The sequence below is a fragment of the Diospyros lotus genome, chromosome 5 (assembly GCF_014633365.1).
Source record: "Diospyros lotus cultivar Yz01 chromosome 5, ASM1463336v1, whole genome shotgun sequence".
Lineage (NCBI taxonomy): Eukaryota > Viridiplantae > Streptophyta > Magnoliopsida > Ericales > Ebenaceae > Diospyros > Diospyros lotus.
Genome location: NC_068342.1, coordinates 115,875 through 135,179, shown reverse-complemented (window position 1 = coordinate 135,179; position 19,305 = coordinate 115,875). Strand labels below are relative to the sequence as shown.

Here is a 19,305-nt window from a genome sequence, read left to right as displayed (position 1 = left end):
TAATCACAAATTAACAAACTATAATAATAATTATTATTATTAAACTTGAAAAAATATTATTTAATTATTATTTTATTTTATTTCACTTCTTATTTTAATTTTACATCATCGCCTGCCAGGGGTCGTGTCGGGTCGGGTCGTTACTATTACTATTTGGCTCCGGCTCTGGCTCTGGCTCTGGCTCTGGCTCTTGCCCCTTGGCTCTTGGTATAATTGATTTCAACAAAAGGGGAAATTGGATTGGGTGGGAAGCTAGTTGCAACTTGAGTTCTTCATGTGTTGAGGCGACTGTTGATTGGCTCAACAACAACGACCCTCGTCACTGACGTTCGGATTGAAGCAAAAAAGAAACCAAAGTCTTGATTTTTGTATGCTTTGCGATTTCGGTAGGTCGAAAGGGGTAAATTTGGTTGGGCGACCTTCACTCACTCACTTCACTGGTCCACGTATGAATAAACCAATTGTTGTAAGTAATAATCACCGTGCCTGTCGACGGTGAAGTTTTTCTTCTCGGTAGACCACCTCAAACGAAGTTCTCTGTTGGTTATTGTAATCGCTACTGCTCAGCGAAGGGAGGAAGCATAAACAGATTGTGGTAGTAAAGGAAAATGTTGGAGGAGGAGGGAGGAGGAGGATTACCCGAGCCTGAGGTGGTCGGCAACTGAATCCTCTTCCTGGTCAGTGTCTGTCTCATAATCATTCTTAATTTCTGCTTTCTGTATGATTTCTCTCTCCTCCCCTCTCATCTCCTCTGCAAGTGCATAGCCCTCTGAGAGTATGTTCGTCGCAGTTGGTGTGGTTGTGGATTCATATCACCTTTCCTGTTCCCTGTAAATCACGTTGCTGTTTTTAGGGTATCAGAACATATCTAAACGTACGTATATTTTATGCACTTTCCTTGCCCCGTTTTTATTTATTATTATCATTTTATATTTGCTCCGTGTCACAGCCACTCTCTCTCAGTATATGAATATGGCAAGAATTGGTGCTTCTTCAGCTACCAAATCAACTCTGACTTGTCTATGCACGTTAAAGACTACCATTACCTCATCAATCTTGGAGGCCCGCTTGCAAAAATGCCAAAATATCAAGCAATTTTGCCAAATTCTATCTCAGATGATCCTCACTGGCTTCATCAGGGACACCTTTGCAGCCAGTAGGCTCCTAAAGTTCTCCACTGATTCAACCTACATTCACATTGAATATTCTCGGAAAATTTTCCATCATATTGAGGACACTAATGGGTTTATTTGGAACACTATGATGAGAGCGTATTTACAGAGAAATAATCCTAAAAAAGCGATTTTTCTTTATGGATTGATGTTGGTGAACCATGTGGCTCCTGATAACTACACATTTCCGGTTCTTATTCAGGCTAGTGCTGTCCGTGGCTCTGAATTGGAGGGAAAACAGTTGCATGATCATGTGCTTAAGATGGGCTTTGATTCGGATGTGTATGTGGAGAACACATTGATTAATATGTATGCCGTGTGTGAAAATATGAGGGATGCAAGGAAGTTGTTTGATGAAAGTCCTGTGTTGGACACTGTTTCATGGAATTCCATTTTGGCAGGATATGTACAGATGGGGAATGTAGAAGAAGCAAAACTCATATACAATCAGATGCCTGAGAGGAACATAATTGCGTCAAATTCTGTCATAGTGTTGCTTGGTCAGTCAGGTCATGTAAGTGAGGCTTATGAATTGTTCAATGCCATGGAGGGAAAGGATATGGTTTCATGGAGTGCAATGATTTCTTGTTATGAACAAAATAAGATGTATGAAAAGGCTCTGCTCATGTTTGTGCAAATGAATTCTAATAAAATAGCAGTGGATGAGGTGGTGGTTGTTAGTGTTCTCTCTGCATGCAAACAATTATCTATTATCATGACAGGGAAATCAATCCATGGCTTTGCTCTAAGAATTGGGATTGCCTCTTATGTTAACCTTCAAAATGCATTGATTCACATGTACTCATCTTGTGGGGATGTAGTGGCTGCTGAACAAGTATTTAGTGTTAGCTACAACTTGGACCTGATATCATGGAATTCTATGATATCTGGATACTTGAAATGTGGGTTAGTAGAAAATGCCCGAGGGTTATTTGATTCGATGCCAGCTAGGGATGTTATATCATGGAGTGCAATGATATCAGGTTATGCACAACATGACCGATTCTTCGAGACTTTAACATTGTTCCAACAGATGCAGCTTGAAGAAATTAGGCCTGATGAGACTATTTTAGTGAGTGTACTTTCAGCATGCGCCCACTTGGCTGCCCTAGACCAAGGCAGATGGATCCATGCATATATAAGGAAGAATGACCTAAAGATTAATGTCATTCTTGGCACCGCCCTCATAGACATGTATATGAAATGTGGTTGCATGGAAATTGCATCAGAAATCTTCTCTAGCATGGAGGAGAAAGGTGTCTCTAATTGGAATGCTCTCATTCTTGGATTGGCAATGAATGGATTGGCCGAAAGTTCTCTTGACACATTCTCGAAGATGAAGAATTGTGGTGTGATGCCTAATGAGATAACCTTTATGGGAGTTCTTGATGCTTGTAGGCATATGGGTTTAGTTTCTGAGGGCCTTCACCACTTTCACTCTATGATTCAAGAACACAAGATTGAGCCCAATATCAAACATTATGGATCCATGGTTGATCTTCTTGGACGTGCAGGGTGGCTCAAGGAAGCAGAAGTTCTTATCGAGGGTATGCCTATGTCACCAGATGCTGCAACTTATGGGGCCTTGCTTGGGGCTTGTAGGAAACATGGCGACAATGAAATGGGAGAGAGGGTAGGAAGGAAACTTATCGAGCTCCATCCTGACCATGACGGGTTCCATGTCTCATTGTCGGAGATATATGCTTCAAGAGGTAATTGGAGAGGTGTTTGTAAAATAAGAGGAATAATGATGAAACAAAATGTGGTTAAAACTCCAGGTTGCAGCATGATTGAGGTCAATGGTGGTGTTCATGCATTTCTAGCTGGGGATAGGACACACTCGTGCGTGGAAGAGATTGAGAAGATGTTGGATGACGTAGACAAGGGGCTTAGGACATTGGGTTAGCCCCAAACACAAATAAGTTTCCTCTTGGCAATGACGAAGAGGAGAAGGAAAAACCACTCTCTCTCTCCTTTAACATAGCCAAAGCTTGCCATTGTCGCCCCCACGGGCATAGCACGGTTGGTTCTTAGGTAGTAGATTGCACCCAAAGCTTGCCATTGCCTTTGTCATTGCCTCTGGGCCTACCACTATCAACCGACCCGTTGTCACTGTCAAGGATTATTGCCCAATTTCTTAATTCTAGCGAAGGAGAAATTAGTAGGATTGGTTTGCTTATATTTATTTGTCAGTAACTTTTCTTCTGCTCTTTCCACGCGAGACAAATGCATTGCATGGTGGATCTTAACGAAAAAATATACACTATTGGTACAAAATGGCACATGTCTTAAGTCTCTAATTAAGTATAATAAGAAAGGCTATTAGCACCAAAAAGTCAAATCTTTTTGAGTTGTGATGATTTTATCCGATTCTTTTAATTTTGACAATTAAGGTCGAATTTATAAAATTTGTAAGAATTTTAGTCAAAATAAATAACGGACTGCCCGTCCATCAACTCTTGACCACGTGGCATGCCACGTGGATATTTTAGCGAGCCCATACTAATTGAGAAAGTAAATAAAATAAAATAAGGGTTAATCATGGTTAACCCACATATGCGTAATGGATTGGTTTAAAACATGAAATTTGGAAGTGGAAACCCTAAACCCTATGTAGAGAAGAGGAAGAGGTGACTTGAACGAAAGATCGAGGAGGAAATCAAAAGTCGAGGACGACGTCGAGGAGGAAATCAAAGGCCAAGGACGACGTTGAAGGATAAAGGATGAAGATGTCGAGGACGAAGAGGACAACAAGTGATGGAAGAGGGACTTAAAGGAAGCAACGTTCGCAATATGCACAACAAGGCAAAATGGTAAGTGTTCCTCCCTTGGTAGGGCATTGAGTCGAGTAGTTCTTTCCTTGATCTTGTTTGTTGACTTCTTGTCGAAAACGTATTATCCGTTAAGCAGTATAGATATTGAATGATTTGAATTATATGTACTAGGGTTTTAACGTCGGGGAAATAATGATAAGGGAACCACGAATTGGGGATACCTGAATTAGGGATTTGAATTGAGAAAACTAGGAGTAGGGTTTCATTGATATGCATTAGGGGGTATTTAAACTAAATTGAATTTAATTAGGCTTATTGTTTATGTTACATTTAATTGAAGTAGAATGATATTGTATGTCTTCGTCATTATGCATAAGGGTAAAAATGATCGAGGATTATGAAGCACAGTATTTGGGGATAATAATGTGCATTGTCATGAATGTCGAATGAATGTGGTTATTTTTAAATTTTCAGTGTTATGCTTCTTATGCTAATTGTAGTTATTATCTTTAATTGCTATATTTCCTTCCTGTATTTCATTATTTTCTTTTGTATTTAAATTTTCAGCTATGTGTCTGTTATGAGGATATTAGCGTAGGTAAGTCCCACAGATAAGAGCATATATACACACACACACACACACTCTTCCACTCATCCTCTCTTAAGCAATGACGTGCATTACGGGTTATTGAAATTAGCAGGCTTATTTATCTAAGGTATTTTCTTTAAGTAGATTTGAATTAAATTAGGGTTTAATTCTTTTTGTTAACAGTTGTCCTGTTGAGATATGGGTTGGTGGAAAATTCACGAAGGGTCCATGGCGTACGTATGTAGGTGGTACATATGTATTAGGGGGTTAAAAAAATTGCATTGGAATGTCCTACGAAGATATTGTGGCAAAGTGTAAGGAAGAGGGTTATGGGGATTTGTACAAATTAGAGTACTACAAATTGAGGGGGGAATGAAATTATCAAAGCTTGGTCCATAATGATGAGGAAGTCTTTAGGATTTGGGAAAAGGGAAGAGAGTTTGATTTCCTGAAAATTTACATTGAATGTAAATCAAGTGAGTCAAGTGGGAAGGAGATGGGCAAGGACAACGGAGGATGCAATGTTGATGTTAATGAGGATGAGTTGGATTCTAATGATGGAAGGGATCATTATGAAGCATCAGTTGATGTAGTCATTAAGGATACACATAATGCACTAGACAATAGTGATGAAGACAGTGAAGATGACGAGGATTTCGATATCCTATAGTCGGTGGGGATGAGCTTGACACCGATTACACCTGGGCTGAGGAATGTGAGACCGATGATGAGGAGTTTGTGATTGCACGAAAAAACAAGAGTCCTTAAATCAACCATTGTTGACAATGGTGAAAGGCTAGGGGTAGATCCTCAATTTGGAAATGATGATGGACACCTTAATTGTAACACTCCACTTTCCTGAGCGTGTTATAACTTAGAACAATTCTGGGATAATAATTTTTTTTTCTATTCAAATCTACGACTAAACCATATCATTACTCATATTCATCCCAAAATTTTCATTCATCCATCTCAAATGAGAATCATCATAAATATCAAATGCGAAAGTTAGAATCGAACCTTAACTTTAACATTAAGCAATAAAAAAGTTATACATCATCACTCTTCAAAACGTTCAGAATTCAAAGTAACAGAATTTTAAATACATAAGCAACATGAACACATAACCATTACATCATGTACTTAAGCTAAGTGCCATTACATGCCTCTTTCATCTTCATTTCTGCTACAATCTCCATTTGGAACATTTGAATATTCTAGGGACAAAGCCCACGTTAGATGTTGAATCATTTAAGTAAGGGTTTATCATTTAATGCACATGTATGTATGCAATGCAACATATCATCATTACTCTATATTTGGGTTGACCGCACCCAACTGCTGCTCGTCATTTTTACAGTCACCCTGTCAGACCGTGGTGTATGGGTGCACCCTTGGTAAAGCAGCGGCGTCAATCCCTAATCCCAAACCCATGCGAAGTATGATCGAAAATCTCATCGTGCACATATGCATATTTCATCATCAGAAAGTGTAAATGAACTCTACGTGATGCATAACATACCATGACATGACAACATGATAACAAAACGTTTTCATGAAACTGGGTTTTAGGTTAAACCACTTACAAATCAAACCATTTGTATAAACAAGCCAAGTTTTGGTAGTAAACTACTCGCAATAAATCAAATTTGAGGTAAGAACCACTCATAAATCAAACAATTTGTATAAACAAGCAAAGTTTTGGTAGTAAACTACTCACCTTGAACGTATCTCAGACCACCTCAATTTTCGTGCTAATACTCAACCTCAAGTTTTAACGATCCCTAGGCATCATACTACTTTTTGATGTATGTCAAATTCTCTTGCCAACGTGTCATATTACTTTTTGATTATTTCAAGTGCACACTCTTTAGACACTTGGGGGACACATGATTTTGTCATTGGAACCTATGTCCATTTATTGTAAGTTGACAACTTGGAATCTAGTTATAAAATAAGAAAATATGTTGTTATACCTTTTAATTCTTCTTCTTTTAAATTTGAAGAATTATACAACTAAAATTTTCAATCTGTTCATGAATAGATAAATTATTAATTCTCATTTCTTTTCTCAAAATATAAACCAAGACTTAGTTATTTTACTATTTTTGTAATGAGAAAATGATTTTTTTAATTTATGCATATAAAAAGGTCTTTATTTTTGTTGTGTCCCCAAGATGTTTTATCATGACTTTTTAAAGGAATTACTATGTTTGAGATGTTCATATTATGATTTATCCATATTGTGACACATATGTGATTCTTACGGTTTGATCTTTTAAATGATCAAGAAATTATCTTTGTATGCTCTCGTGGGATTGGAAGAGATGATTGAGTGAGTTTCAAAGAGAAGTGTGCTGTGTTTAGGTGGTGTTAGACCATCAGGCAAGACATTTTGTCATTTTCTATTTTTTTTTTACCTTGGTGGAAAAGTAAGAATTATGGACTGTGCTATAAGTTGAGGTAATGGTATCTTTTGGAGGTGAGGTGGCTTGAGGAAGTGTAAGATTGGAGTTGACAAATCAATACAACTTCTTTACATCTTCTACGGGATGAGGGATGTTAGGTAGTAAAGCACCAACATGTGCAAATTATAAGTCTAACAAAGATGAGGATACTATGATGGATATGTGACCTTACAAGAAAAGATAGAATAGAAAATGAAGTTTTTTGTTACAATAGGTCGAAGTGGTTCCTATTGAAAATAAGATATGTAAGATACGATTAAGATCATTTTGTCATGTGAGAAGAAGACCAATGGATCCTCCAACTCCTGTGAGGTAAGTAGATGAAATGGGAAAATTCTTAAGTATGATATGCTTTATAATGGCCTTATAGAAGATATTATCCTAAATAGAAATGATTGGCGAGATAGAATCCATGTAACCAACTCCAACTAGTGGGATTAAGACTAGATATATTGTTGGTTAGTCTAAGTTGAGGTCATTTTCCAGGCATTGGGGCTATCAAGTCTCCTTTTTTCTTATTATCTTCTATTTATTTCTTTTCTGTTTTAAGGTTATTCATGAGGAAATTTTGACTATTCATAACTTGGTTTAGAAGCAATATTTATAGCATCCCAATTTTTTTGGATCTATTTTTGGGTTACTTGAGCTTTTGCAAGTTGTTTGTGTCACTTTATTGGCATGAAGTTTGTGTATTTCCTACAAACGTACATGCTACTATTCATGGCTGGTGGGATGGTGGGGAAAGCATGGATTTGTGTCCGCTTGTACTTTTTATGGTTCAATTGAAGCAAAAAGAGTAGAAAGACTTTCCAACAGGTTGCTTTTTAGAGAAAAGAAAAAATGGGACATGCCAATTTTATACTATTGTGTCTGTCTAAGGGAGATGTTTCCCAATTTTATTTACATTGGTGGACTAGTTCCTTGATTTGGTTGAATCTCTTGAAGTGTAGATTTTTGGGTTTCTTTTGCAGCTTCAAACTGGCCTTCTCTTCTTTTCCTTTTTGCCCTTTTGTGTTATGGTGGCTTGCCTTCATTTTTTATACAGGAGGCATTGCTATGATGCCTTGTCAATAAATATATCCAACCTTATGCTTTTCCTTTTCTTTGTTTGTTGGTTTTTTCAATTACTTTTGGTCGGGGGGGCGCTAAAGGGATAATGATACCTTGCTCGATGCATCAGAAGAAACTATACAACAACAATAGCAGCAATAACAACAATCAAGCCTTTAGACTTTAGTCCCACCGAACTATCTTAATTGTGTCCCACCGAACATCCTATGCCATAAAACAAAGTTGCTTATAGTTGTCTTTTAAAACTTTTCTTTTAGGTTTAAAGGAATCTTACTACCAGATAACTTGTTTGATGCACTGTTCCATTTTAATCACCTTTCTTTAATTTTATAGGTAATATCCTCATTAATCACTCCATCATTTGGATGATTGATCTAAGATATTTGAATTGATATTTTCTTGTGTGGCTTGATCTCTAAGTCTCACCATAGCATGATCCACACATATATTTGTAATAAACTTATGCTCCATATATCGGTTTTTAATCAAAATCCGTTTTTGTCGTATTTCATATAGTCAATTCACATTTGGTTAGCTTCTTCTTCAAAGGTCCAATTTCTATTGCTACATACTTTTTTCTTGTAAATAACTTGTTTTTCACCTTTTAATTCCCCCATCCTATTTTTGGACTTTGTTTTGTATCTTTTTTTCCACTTCCAGGACCATAAGTTTATGTTGAGTGGTTGGGCATTCTCTTGGTATAACTTTACAATCCTTGCAATATAAAAAGTCCTCTTTTTTCATAGAAATTAGTCTATTTAGGTTGGTGATAAACCATTTTTAAGATGTCCCATGTTTTGAACCTGGTATTGGCTATGATAAGCTCATATATCCTGGCAAAATCCAAAATAGTTTGCTCTCACTATTTCTTCTTCCAAATCCATAACCCCTATGTACATCTCTGTATCCATTCATTTCTCTACCCATGACCATTTAAGTCACCTCCTATAATGATCTTCTCTGCTCTAGGCATTTCTTATACCAACTCCTTTAGATCTTCTCTAAATTTGTCTCTCTTATGCTAACCCGACTTGTGGTGCATATGTATTAACAATACCCTATAAAAACTTTTGCTGCAATAATCCTGTCTCCGCCCATCCTGTAAGGCCTTATCCATAATAATTTCCACTCGATTCCTTGCACGATCATTCATGAGTACCAAAATTTATATCCAAATTTTGTCAACAGTTTAGCCTTTTCTCCAACCCATATTGTCTCTTGGAGGCACAAAATATTAATTTTTCTCTTTATCATCTTGTCCACCACTTACATAGATTTGCCTGTCAAAGTCCCAATATTCCACTATCCAATCCTTAATCTATGATCCTAGACTATCTTCTTTACTCGCATTCGTCCATGAAAATGCAAGAACCCTTGCAAATTCAACACTACACCTGAGCACCGATGTAGTAGCCCTAGCTCATTTTTCACCTCACTTGGGCAATATGGCTTGTCGTTAAAAGGTTAGGCCCCCCACAATTTTCCCATTTGTCTAGAATTCATGATTTTTTATTCAATGAGTTTTATGCTGGCTATTAGCTACCTAATGCAACCCTTTTCCTTTCTTCAAGCTTGGGAACAGCTATAAAGTTCAGTCAGCAGGAAGAGTTATAAGATGAAACTTTGTTGTGGTCAAATTATTTTTGGTTTTGCAGCTAGCAACCCTACTTTTGAATTAAGCTTTTTGTTGTGGTAATTTAAATTGTGCACTGGGGACACCTTTTATTGTAGTAATTTAAATTGCTAATCTTAGCTAAGAAGGAAAGGAGATGCCTTACTGCAAGTACAGAAATTCAGTGGCTTGATTTGCAAAACTTGGGTGTGGAATGATTGTGTCAATGCTCGGTTCTTGACTTTATGCTGTTTCTTTTAAGGTTTTAAAACCCTCCCCCCCGGCACGCGCACACGCACACTCACAACAAAACCCAAAAGAAGGGTCTTAGTGTTTGTATAGCATGGACATGGTGTTTTTTTTTTTCTGTCAAGCTAATTTGTCATGTAAAAACTAAATAAATAAAACACCTGGTACTTTTTATTCTGTTCTTTGACAGGGTTTTGTTCATTTATATTTTGGTGTGCCTTATATGTTGCTTAATACTATTTATTCATCCACAACTAAAGAAATATGTAGTGCTGATCTTATTAATGAGTTCTTCCTAATTATCGTAAAACAATATATGATAACTGTGAGCATTTTGCTTGAAGAGCCTCAAGTTTCTTTTCACACCTCCCTGCCAGTTCTGCTAGAAATCTAAATGGCTCTCTTTCTCTCTACACACACACACACACACATGTTTTGATTTGTCACAAACCTGCAGCTTCTGGATGAGATGATAGATAATGGCTTCCCTCTCACAACAGAACCAAATATCTTGAGGGAGATGATAGCTCCTCCAAATATAGTTAGCAAAGTGTTGAGTGTCGTGACGGGTAACAGCTCCAATGTTAGCAACACCCTTCCAGGTGCAACAGCATCTTGCGTTCCATGGAGGACAACAGACTTGAAACATACAAGTAATGAAGTTTATGTCGATCTTGTTGAAGAAATGGATGCAATTATAAACAGGTTTGTATTTAAGGATTTCATGGGTTTTCCCATTGGATATTCTCTTGATAGCTTCCTTCATCTTCTGGCCTATAAAGTTGTCAATGTGCAACTTACTGGATTTTTAATTATATGTAATGTTCCATCACATAGTTGAGGTTGGTTTCACAATGTCAACTATGTGATGGAACATGAACATATCAATTATCTTCATTCACTGCCATCAAAACTTTCCGTATAAAGATGATGTTGGAACTTTATTCTCACCATTCCCTTGCTAGAGACTTGTGTTAGGAAGGGCATTTGGCATAAAATTTTTCCACATTGTTCTTTTGCATAGATTTGTATTGTCAATGTGAACTTTAGAAGTCAAGTGGCATTATGAATGTGGTTCCACTAATCCTATCTTGGCTAGGATAAGGTGCAGTTGATGATGATAATGTAATGTGGCTGACATGCTACTATTTATATTTTTGGTGCCTTTGTTAGACAAAAGCTATCAACAAAAAGAGAAAACAAGGTCCATATAAAATGCGCAATAAGTAGTAGGTGAATATATTAATTGGGTGGGGGGATTAACAAGGGCTATGTTAGTACTTGTCTAGTCAACAGTTGCTTAAATTGCCTAATGTTGTGGGGGTTAATAAATTTCTGAAATAGGAGACCCAATCTGTACTATAGTGTCCTGAATCCTGTGTACAAGTTCTTTCAGAAAGAATATATTTTCATACCAGCTGTGTGCGTGCAAATAGGAGGAGTACTAATAAAGGAGCCCATTGTGCCTCCATTTGTTTGCAGCTTTAATCTAGTTAATGAATGAAACAGAGTAACCTGTAAGTATGAAAAATTTAATCATTGAAAAGATTTATCCAATTTGGGAATCCTGACAATATGAGGTGGATCTTCTAATTGGCATATTGTCTTAACTTTTGCAAATATTGAATAAATAAGAAAGCCGTCAAACTTTCAAAGTTTGCACTGTTACGCGTTTATCAGATCTAGCATGGTTACAGTGATAAGGTTAACCTAACAGATCATGCAAATGTAAATAATCCAATCATAAAAATAAGCCAATGATATATTTAAAATCTAGGTACGAAAGAAACTATGAAGCTATCTCAATGCTAGATCAACAAGGCTCTATTGCCGGCTTGACAGCTACATGGTTCCCACTTACAGTCTAAACCCACTGAGTCACTCAACTGAGTACCAAAGATGTATTATTTGCTTCACAAGTGATTCGTTGTCTACTGGATTGAAAAACACCAGCTTTAAGTGCCTTTTAGCACTTGAAGCCAATGATATATTTTAAATTAATTTCCATAAGAGTCTAAATATATTTCTTTTCTTTTAATGATGTATAGACTCTGTTTATCTTCTGAATATGCTGTCCAATATCTTCAAGGTCTTATTGATTTCTCAAATACTTACTTGAACGTAACTCTGTAATCACACATTTTTGAGCAAGCTTGGACATCATTCAGATGTGTCTATTTGGAGCCTTATGTGAGGGACTATGTTCCAATGGTTTTCAGATGAATTTCAGATGTAGCTTTTAGGGTGATGAGATATGAATGTTCTGGCTAAAGTTGGAGCATCCTCCTGCTCCTTGATTTTTGTGTAATTTTGACTTCTAATCTCTAATTCTGAATCATAAGCTAGTACAACTCGTTTCGGCACTCCTAGGAGTAGTCCTAACAAACTTGTTAGTAACTAAGATCAGAAAATTAAATGTGTTTCATATCAAATTTTTCCGAAAAGGAAGGAAAATTCTCTTTAAATAAATAATATAATTTTTAAATTGAATAAGAGAAAAAATGAATACATGAAGTGAATAATAGTGTTCTTATTGGTAACTATTGCTGTCATGGTAGCTCCTAGAATCTTCCAAGTCTTTTTTTTAAAGCTCGTAGGGAAATTTCTAACTTGGAGTTGACTCGAATAGTTGAAGTTCACTTTTGAACAGAGTTAATGGTCATCATAGTCACATAACCCAAACAATTTGCATTAGACCTACTAAGGTTTTTGCTTTCTAGGGGACAGGTAAGTGTGTAGGTAAGAGAAAATAGTTCATGATTGTTCACCGTTGCTATTATGTCTTGTATTGAAGATTAAAAATAATTGAATAATTTGGTACCTAACTCAATCTCCTACAACGACAGAGAAGTTGGTATAGATGTAACTCATAGAACTAAGGAAGGACTAAGTGGTGTATATCTCAAGAATTATGTATGACTGATGCATGCTTATATGACATTATAAGAAGATCTTTATGGTATGGAGCATAAAATATGTTAGCAAAAATGGGTGCAGTTAAGATGTGGATTTAAAGGTTGGATATGTGGTAAAAGTAGGGGAGATAATGTGAGAAATGAATGAAATGTTTGAAATGGTGGAGTTGCACCTACTGGGAATAAAATGAAAGAAAAATCAGTTGAGATCTTTTGAGCACATACAATATAGTGCCACTAAGTGTCCCCTACTAAAATGCTACACTACTCGTATTGATGGTAATGTTAGGATGAGGAAGACCAAATTTAATTTGAGGTGAGATTATATATAAAGGCATGCTGTGTTATGATTTTAAGAAAGTATGAATTTTGATGGAACGAGAACAAAATGGAAGAAGGGGATCAATTGGTTGGCACCAAATAATTGGAAAAACATTTAACTTATTCAAGTTATAGAGTTTTATCTATCTATTATCTATTTATTTAATTCGTATGTGAAATAAGGAAAGTGTTAAATGCATCCTTTATTGCCGAGTATTTTAAGTGCTTTTCTATTTGACAAACTTACTTCACAAATAGAAGTTTTGGAGGAAATTTTATATGGTTTGGTTTGCTTATCTCGTGAAGCATTTTGTTTGTTTGTTTATTTATTTATTTTTTTTATGGAATGTTGTGAAGCATTTAATGGGATTTAGATATTTTCCTTCTTCTTAGCCAAGCAAGGAAAAATAATTATTCTCCTCCCCCTATTGTTTCTTCTTTGCTTTCATTTCTTTACCTCCTTTGTGTTATCTTTTTCTCCTCAACCAAACGGATAAGAAGATTTTTGAAAATTAGTGTTAAGTTTGAGTCTAGATGGTTGTATTGCTTGTTCAGCTGCTGAAAAATGGTTAATTTAGAAGACAGAGTCCTTTAAATATTTTTGGAAGATATCTTGTATTTATTTTCTGTTTTCCATGGATAGAGATGGTTGTAGATTAGCATTCATATAGGCGACCTCAAATAGTGGGATAAAGGCTTGAGATTGTTATTATTGTTGTTGTTCTTGTTCTTCTTCTTCTTGTTGTTGTCTTGAATTTGTTTTCCAACTAATCCTAATAAGATTATACTGTTTCACTTGTTTTTTATCCACCATAAATAGTGCATTATTTCTTGTTGATAGGTATCCCAGTTGCTTTCTTAAGTCAGATTACTGATCTATTTGAAGGTTTCACATGTTTATTATACAACATGGAATCTAAACTCTGAAGATTAATAATTTTTACTTTTTTGGTTGTTGGAACAGCCTTTTTGCAAAACAAGGTTAAGGCTGCGAATAAGAAACCCTTCTCTGACTTTCACAAAGAGGGAGCCTTCTGCACTGAGAACACTCTTGAGTTAACCCCACCTAATATGGATTTAGGCTTGATATTAGTTGCTGTTGTAGTTTTTCTTGTACCTTTCCAGTTAGTGGCATACACGAGATGCCACAGAGCAGAGTTTTCTTTCCATGGTGCTAATTGATTCTATCTTTGCTATTGATGCTCAGGGATGGTGTCCTGGTGAAATGCGAGATATATGGTGAAGTGCAAGTGAATTCCCAACTCTCAGGTCTTCCTGATTTGACACTTTCATTTGCAAATCCTTCTATTCTGAATGACGTTAGATTCCATCCTTGTGTTCGGTTTCGTCCTTGGGAATCCCACCAGATTCTATCCTTTGTGCCTCCGGATGGACAGTTTAAGCTCATGAGTTACAGGTGTGTCAGGTTTAAAGAACATTTCTTCTTTGGTCATATCCATGCGTTATTCTTTCTCAGCCAGCATACTGTTTTTGGCATTAGTAGAAAAGATTGTTTTTGAGTAATTAAATTGAAGGTACTGGAACTTGCTGTTAAGACCTTATTATTTATGTTATCTTTTATCCCTTTTACAGGGTCAAAAACTTGAAGACCACTCCTATATATGTCAAGCCACAGCTGAACTCGGATTCTGGGACATGCCGCATCCATGTTTTGGTTGGGATAAGAAATGATCCTGGAAAGACAATTGATTCAGTAGCTGTAGAATTTCAACTGCCGCCTTGTGTTTTATCAGCTGATCTGACGTCAAATCATGGAACAGTAAACATCCTTGCTAATAAGGTATTACTATAATAATCTCACTATTTAGGCCGGCCTAAAGCTCTTGTGCTTTACCACGTGTTGTTTTGTTTGTCCTTTGCAGACCTGCTCGTGGTCAATTGGAAGAATACCAAAAGATAAAGCTCCATCAATGTCTGGGGCACTAGTCCTTGAGCCAGGTTTGGAACGCCTTAATGTATCCCACATTTCAAGTGGGCTTCAGGATCATGGGTGTTGCACTTTCTGGCCTGAGAATAGATAAATTGGACCTGAAGAACCTGCCTAATCGCCCATACAAAGGATTTCGAGCTCTTACACGAGCAGGAGAGTATGAAGTTAGGTCATAGGGGATTGAGAGCTCGAACATGATGATGGATGTTGAACTGCAATGCGTTTGCCCCCCCTATAACATCAATTGATTGATTCCTGTAAGCTACTCGGCACAATATTAATTTTCTGATACAAGAGATGAATGACGCTCAACCCAAAAACAAAATCGTAAAAACAGAGTTGTGGTTTATATCAACATCTATGAGAGTTTAATAGACGAATTCTAGCCTTTCCACAGCCAATTTAATAAATTTCAACAAAGGCTGTGTCCTACAAAGACACACACCTGGTAGTCGGCTTTTATTTTTTTTTTTTTTTTGAAAGACGAATGTAAGCCACTGTTAAGAACTTTGCTTTCTTCGCTTTCTTATGGTAGACCAACTAACTACTCATCCAAATTTAAACAATTTAAACACTAGACACTAAAATGACAACAAAAATAAATAATCCAGACTTCACTCTTTCAGATGGGCAAACTTGTGGACTAGAGAGAGAGAGAGCCACAAAAAACTTATGTTGCTGCTAAAAGAGCAACAACTCCAAGTAGGATAACGGAGCCACAAACAAAAATCTTATCATATAAAAATGCCTCGAAATGCTTCAACTTTATGCCCTGGATCAACCGGCAACCTTATTTACTCTGAAGGAATCCATAACTTCACGAAGATCATTTTCCTCCTCAGTGAACACATTTTCAGGTGTTTGTAATCTCAATTCATACAGCCGCTTGTTTTCAACACCAAGAACAGAAAGGTAACGCCTATCCCACTCCAATCGAGCTACTCGGTCCTGTGGCATGACAGCTAACTCATTGTTGTTTGCATATGACTTTATATTGACCTGTGTGCAGCACAATAGGATTACAATCAGCGAAGGATGAGATGCAGTTCAAAAATGAAACGAAACGAAACGAAACAAAACAAAACAAAACGAAACCGTATAGATGTCTTTCCATGGGGAGCTCTTCTCTAGATTAGAATTTAGCAAGCAGAGTAGTTAACAGACACCACGGTTCTACCGTTCCATGTTGCTGCCAATCATAAGATCACTCACAAAAAACCAAAATAGCATCCAAAAACCGTGTAATGTGCAGAATTTTTGACAACAGAAATTTGTTGCCAACCCTAGTAAGCAATTCTCCATATATTATTATCTGTTAAGCCTAGGCAACAAATGAGTCAGGTTTTCATAACTGCGTGCAAGAGATGGAAGTGTGATGTTGTAATCTCTAACTTGGCTGAAATCTTCAACGATTATATACGCAAGACAAGGTGCTTTCCTATCATAGACATGTTAGAAGAGATTCGAACATCTTTAATGGTATGAATGTATGATAAAAAAAGAGATGATGAATAAGTGTTCAGATGAAATTTATCCACAAATCAGAAAACTGTTGGAGAAGACACAATTGGGGACAAGGTATTGCAATGTGAGGCCTGTTGTTGGACAAAAATTCCAAGTTAGCATTGCGGACCAAGATTATGTGGTCAGCCTAGAAAAGCATATATGCTCTTGTAGGCAGTGGGACTTAAGTGGCATCCCGTGCTCTCATGCTTTGGCATGTATACACTTTATGAAGCATAATTCAGTTACCTATGTAAATCAGTATTATAGCAAATCATAATATTTAAAGGCATACCAGTATGCATTGGAGCCATTAAATGGGTTCCCAATGCGGCCAAGGATTGATGCTTGTTCTATACTGTCTCCCTTCATATAAGAGAATGCTTGGCAAACTGAAAAAGAAACGAAATAGGGATGTTGCTGAAATGGAATGATAGGATGTGGGTGGTCAGCATGGCATGTATATGACATGCCAACATTGCTTGTAAACTAGCCACAATAAGAGGGGTTACCCAAATAAGGACAAGGCAACGGCACCAAGACCTCCCAAGGTATGAATATCTAATTATAAATGTTCATTATGTTATATATATATAATTTATTTACACTAATATTATTGTCCCGTGATAGGCAGAGAGAGGCAAACCACGTGCCACAAAAATGCCTCAGCAACGGCCCCATCAACTGCCAAATCACGTGCCTTCGCAAGATCAAGATCAAGTGTCTCAGCAACTGCATCAACAAATGTCCCAGCAACAGCCACAACATCTACCTCGGCAAGTGCCACAACGGGAGCCTCAGCCAATGCATATGCGAGTGTCGATGCAAGTGTCTCAGCAACAATCTCAGCGTCAACCCCAGCAACTGCATCAAAAAGGCAAGTGGCAAAAGATAGAAGAAAGGTATAATCTTGAACTAGAACAAAATAATTGGATATAATCTGTTTTGTGTTTGGCCTAATTGGTAGCTACACCTGTTTTTTTGCAAATTTAACGAAATTGGTTGACCCTAAAACTTCTACCTGATGCTTCTTATTCACCATGATGTATATATATAGGCAAGTCAAGGCTATGGAGTGATGTTCTCCTCAGAATCCAAAAATTTTTATGCAAGGGTACATGTTAGTTAATTAATTTATTCTTTTTTATTATAAGCTTCCCCATATAACAAATTAGACTTATTGTTATTTTACATGTAATTTGTGTGTCTTTTTTGAAAATTCAAATGTCAGAGAAAAAATGAGCAAGATATGTATGTGGACCTATAGCAACATCTGTTGTGACAAGGAATGCATTAAACTCCCAATAGCAAAAAAGTCAAGTAACAACTAGATCACAACCCATGCCATGAATGTATTAAACTCTCAATAGCAAAAAAGTCAAGTAACAACTAGATCACAACCCATGCCTTCTCAAGAGAAATTTGACCAAGTCAGCCCACCACCACCAAGCCCGTGAGCAGAAGTCGTTTGGTACGATCAAGTAGACGTGATGTAATTTGTAGACGGTGTGGAGATTTATATGTGTCATTTGAGACGGTTATTTGAGATGTGATGTAATTTGTAGACGGTATGGAGATTTGTATGTGTCATTTGAGACGGTTATTTGTGATGTGATGTAATTGGTTACGGTAATTTGAATTGTGTTCTCATTTGGGATGCTTGATTGCTTGTGTCAGTTATGTAATTCCGTACAAATGGGTAATTTGGATGAGATTGTGTTGTAATTTAGGAGGATTTGGACGGATTGTTTTCGTTTAACCAATTAAAATTAATGTTGTTTGATTTGTTTGTATTGGATGGATACTTATGATGGTGTCCCTATACTATTGTTTTTCAAATAATTTGCAACAAAAACAGAAAAAAAAAAAATATACATGTAAGAATTTGAAACTACAAATGTCCGCATACCATATTTGAATATTCTTTTAAGTTGGATAGATATGTGAATTAAGTCTCATTTAGACAATAATTCCATCAAATCATCAATGTCCCATTGCCCTTGTCTTGATTTTTTAACTAGTTGCATAGTTGTTTTGTTTTAAAAGTAGCATGAATCCATTGCACAACCTTTGTTTTATACTTGTTTTTTAGCATTCAATAGTGCATTTTGGGAATGAAGAGATGCTTGACTTAAAGCATCACAAGGGCAAAAATAAAATAGATACAACATGCACAATGCCAACTTTCATAATAGTCTTACATTAAATATACATAATAATGTTTCATTAGACATTCAAATACATCAACTTCTATTAGCTACGACAAGGACAATCATTTGGCACGTTGATCTTGCACCATGTTCACCCACCACCACATGCACAATACTAAAACAAATGATAAAATCCTAATTTTTCTAACATTATATTCTCTGACAGCCTTCTTAGCCTCCATCTTCTTAATTTTTTCCAGCAACCTAGCTCTTTCTTTCTTCCAACATCTTCATTTTTTTGTCTTTTTCTCATAAGTTTTGTCTCAACAGCCTTCATCTTTGTCTCAACATCCCTTATCTTGGTTTCAAATGCAACCCCAGTCTCTTCTTTCATTGCAATAATGACTTCCATTCTTTCCATCATGTCATATATGATATTTAAAAACTTTTTTTTGTCGAGAACTTGGCTTTAGCTCCTCATCACACCACTTGACAAACCCACAACTTTGATCCTACAATATGTGTACTTT

The 19,305-nt window shown here is 36.6% G+C and overlaps 2 protein-coding genes and 1 pseudogene across 2 annotated transcripts in view; all 3 read left to right on the top strand.

Moving 5' to 3' along the window:
• LOC127801927 (AP-3 complex subunit mu) overlaps positions 1 to 15,510 on the top strand; it is a 42,193-nt gene extending 26,683 nt beyond the window's left edge. The window contains exon 9 of the mRNA XM_052337460.1: positions 15,292 to 15,510. Coding sequence (XP_052193420.1) covers positions 15,292 to 15,298 — 7 coding nt within the window. The 3' untranslated portion in view covers positions 15,299 to 15,510. The remainder of the gene's footprint in view (positions 1 to 15,291) is intronic.
• LOC127801926 (pentatricopeptide repeat-containing protein At1g05750, chloroplastic-like) lies at positions 530 to 3,985 on the top strand. The gene is given in 3 exon segments (XM_052337459.1): positions 530 to 677; positions 950 to 3,067; positions 3,070 to 3,985. Coding segments are annotated over 2 exon segments (2,238 nt in total). The 5' UTR covers positions 530 to 677; positions 950 to 966; the 3' UTR covers positions 3,207 to 3,985.
• LOC127801928 (AP-3 complex subunit mu-like) lies at positions 674 to 15,510 on the top strand (annotated as a pseudogene).
• Positions 15,511 to 19,305: the final 3,795 nt, after the last annotated feature.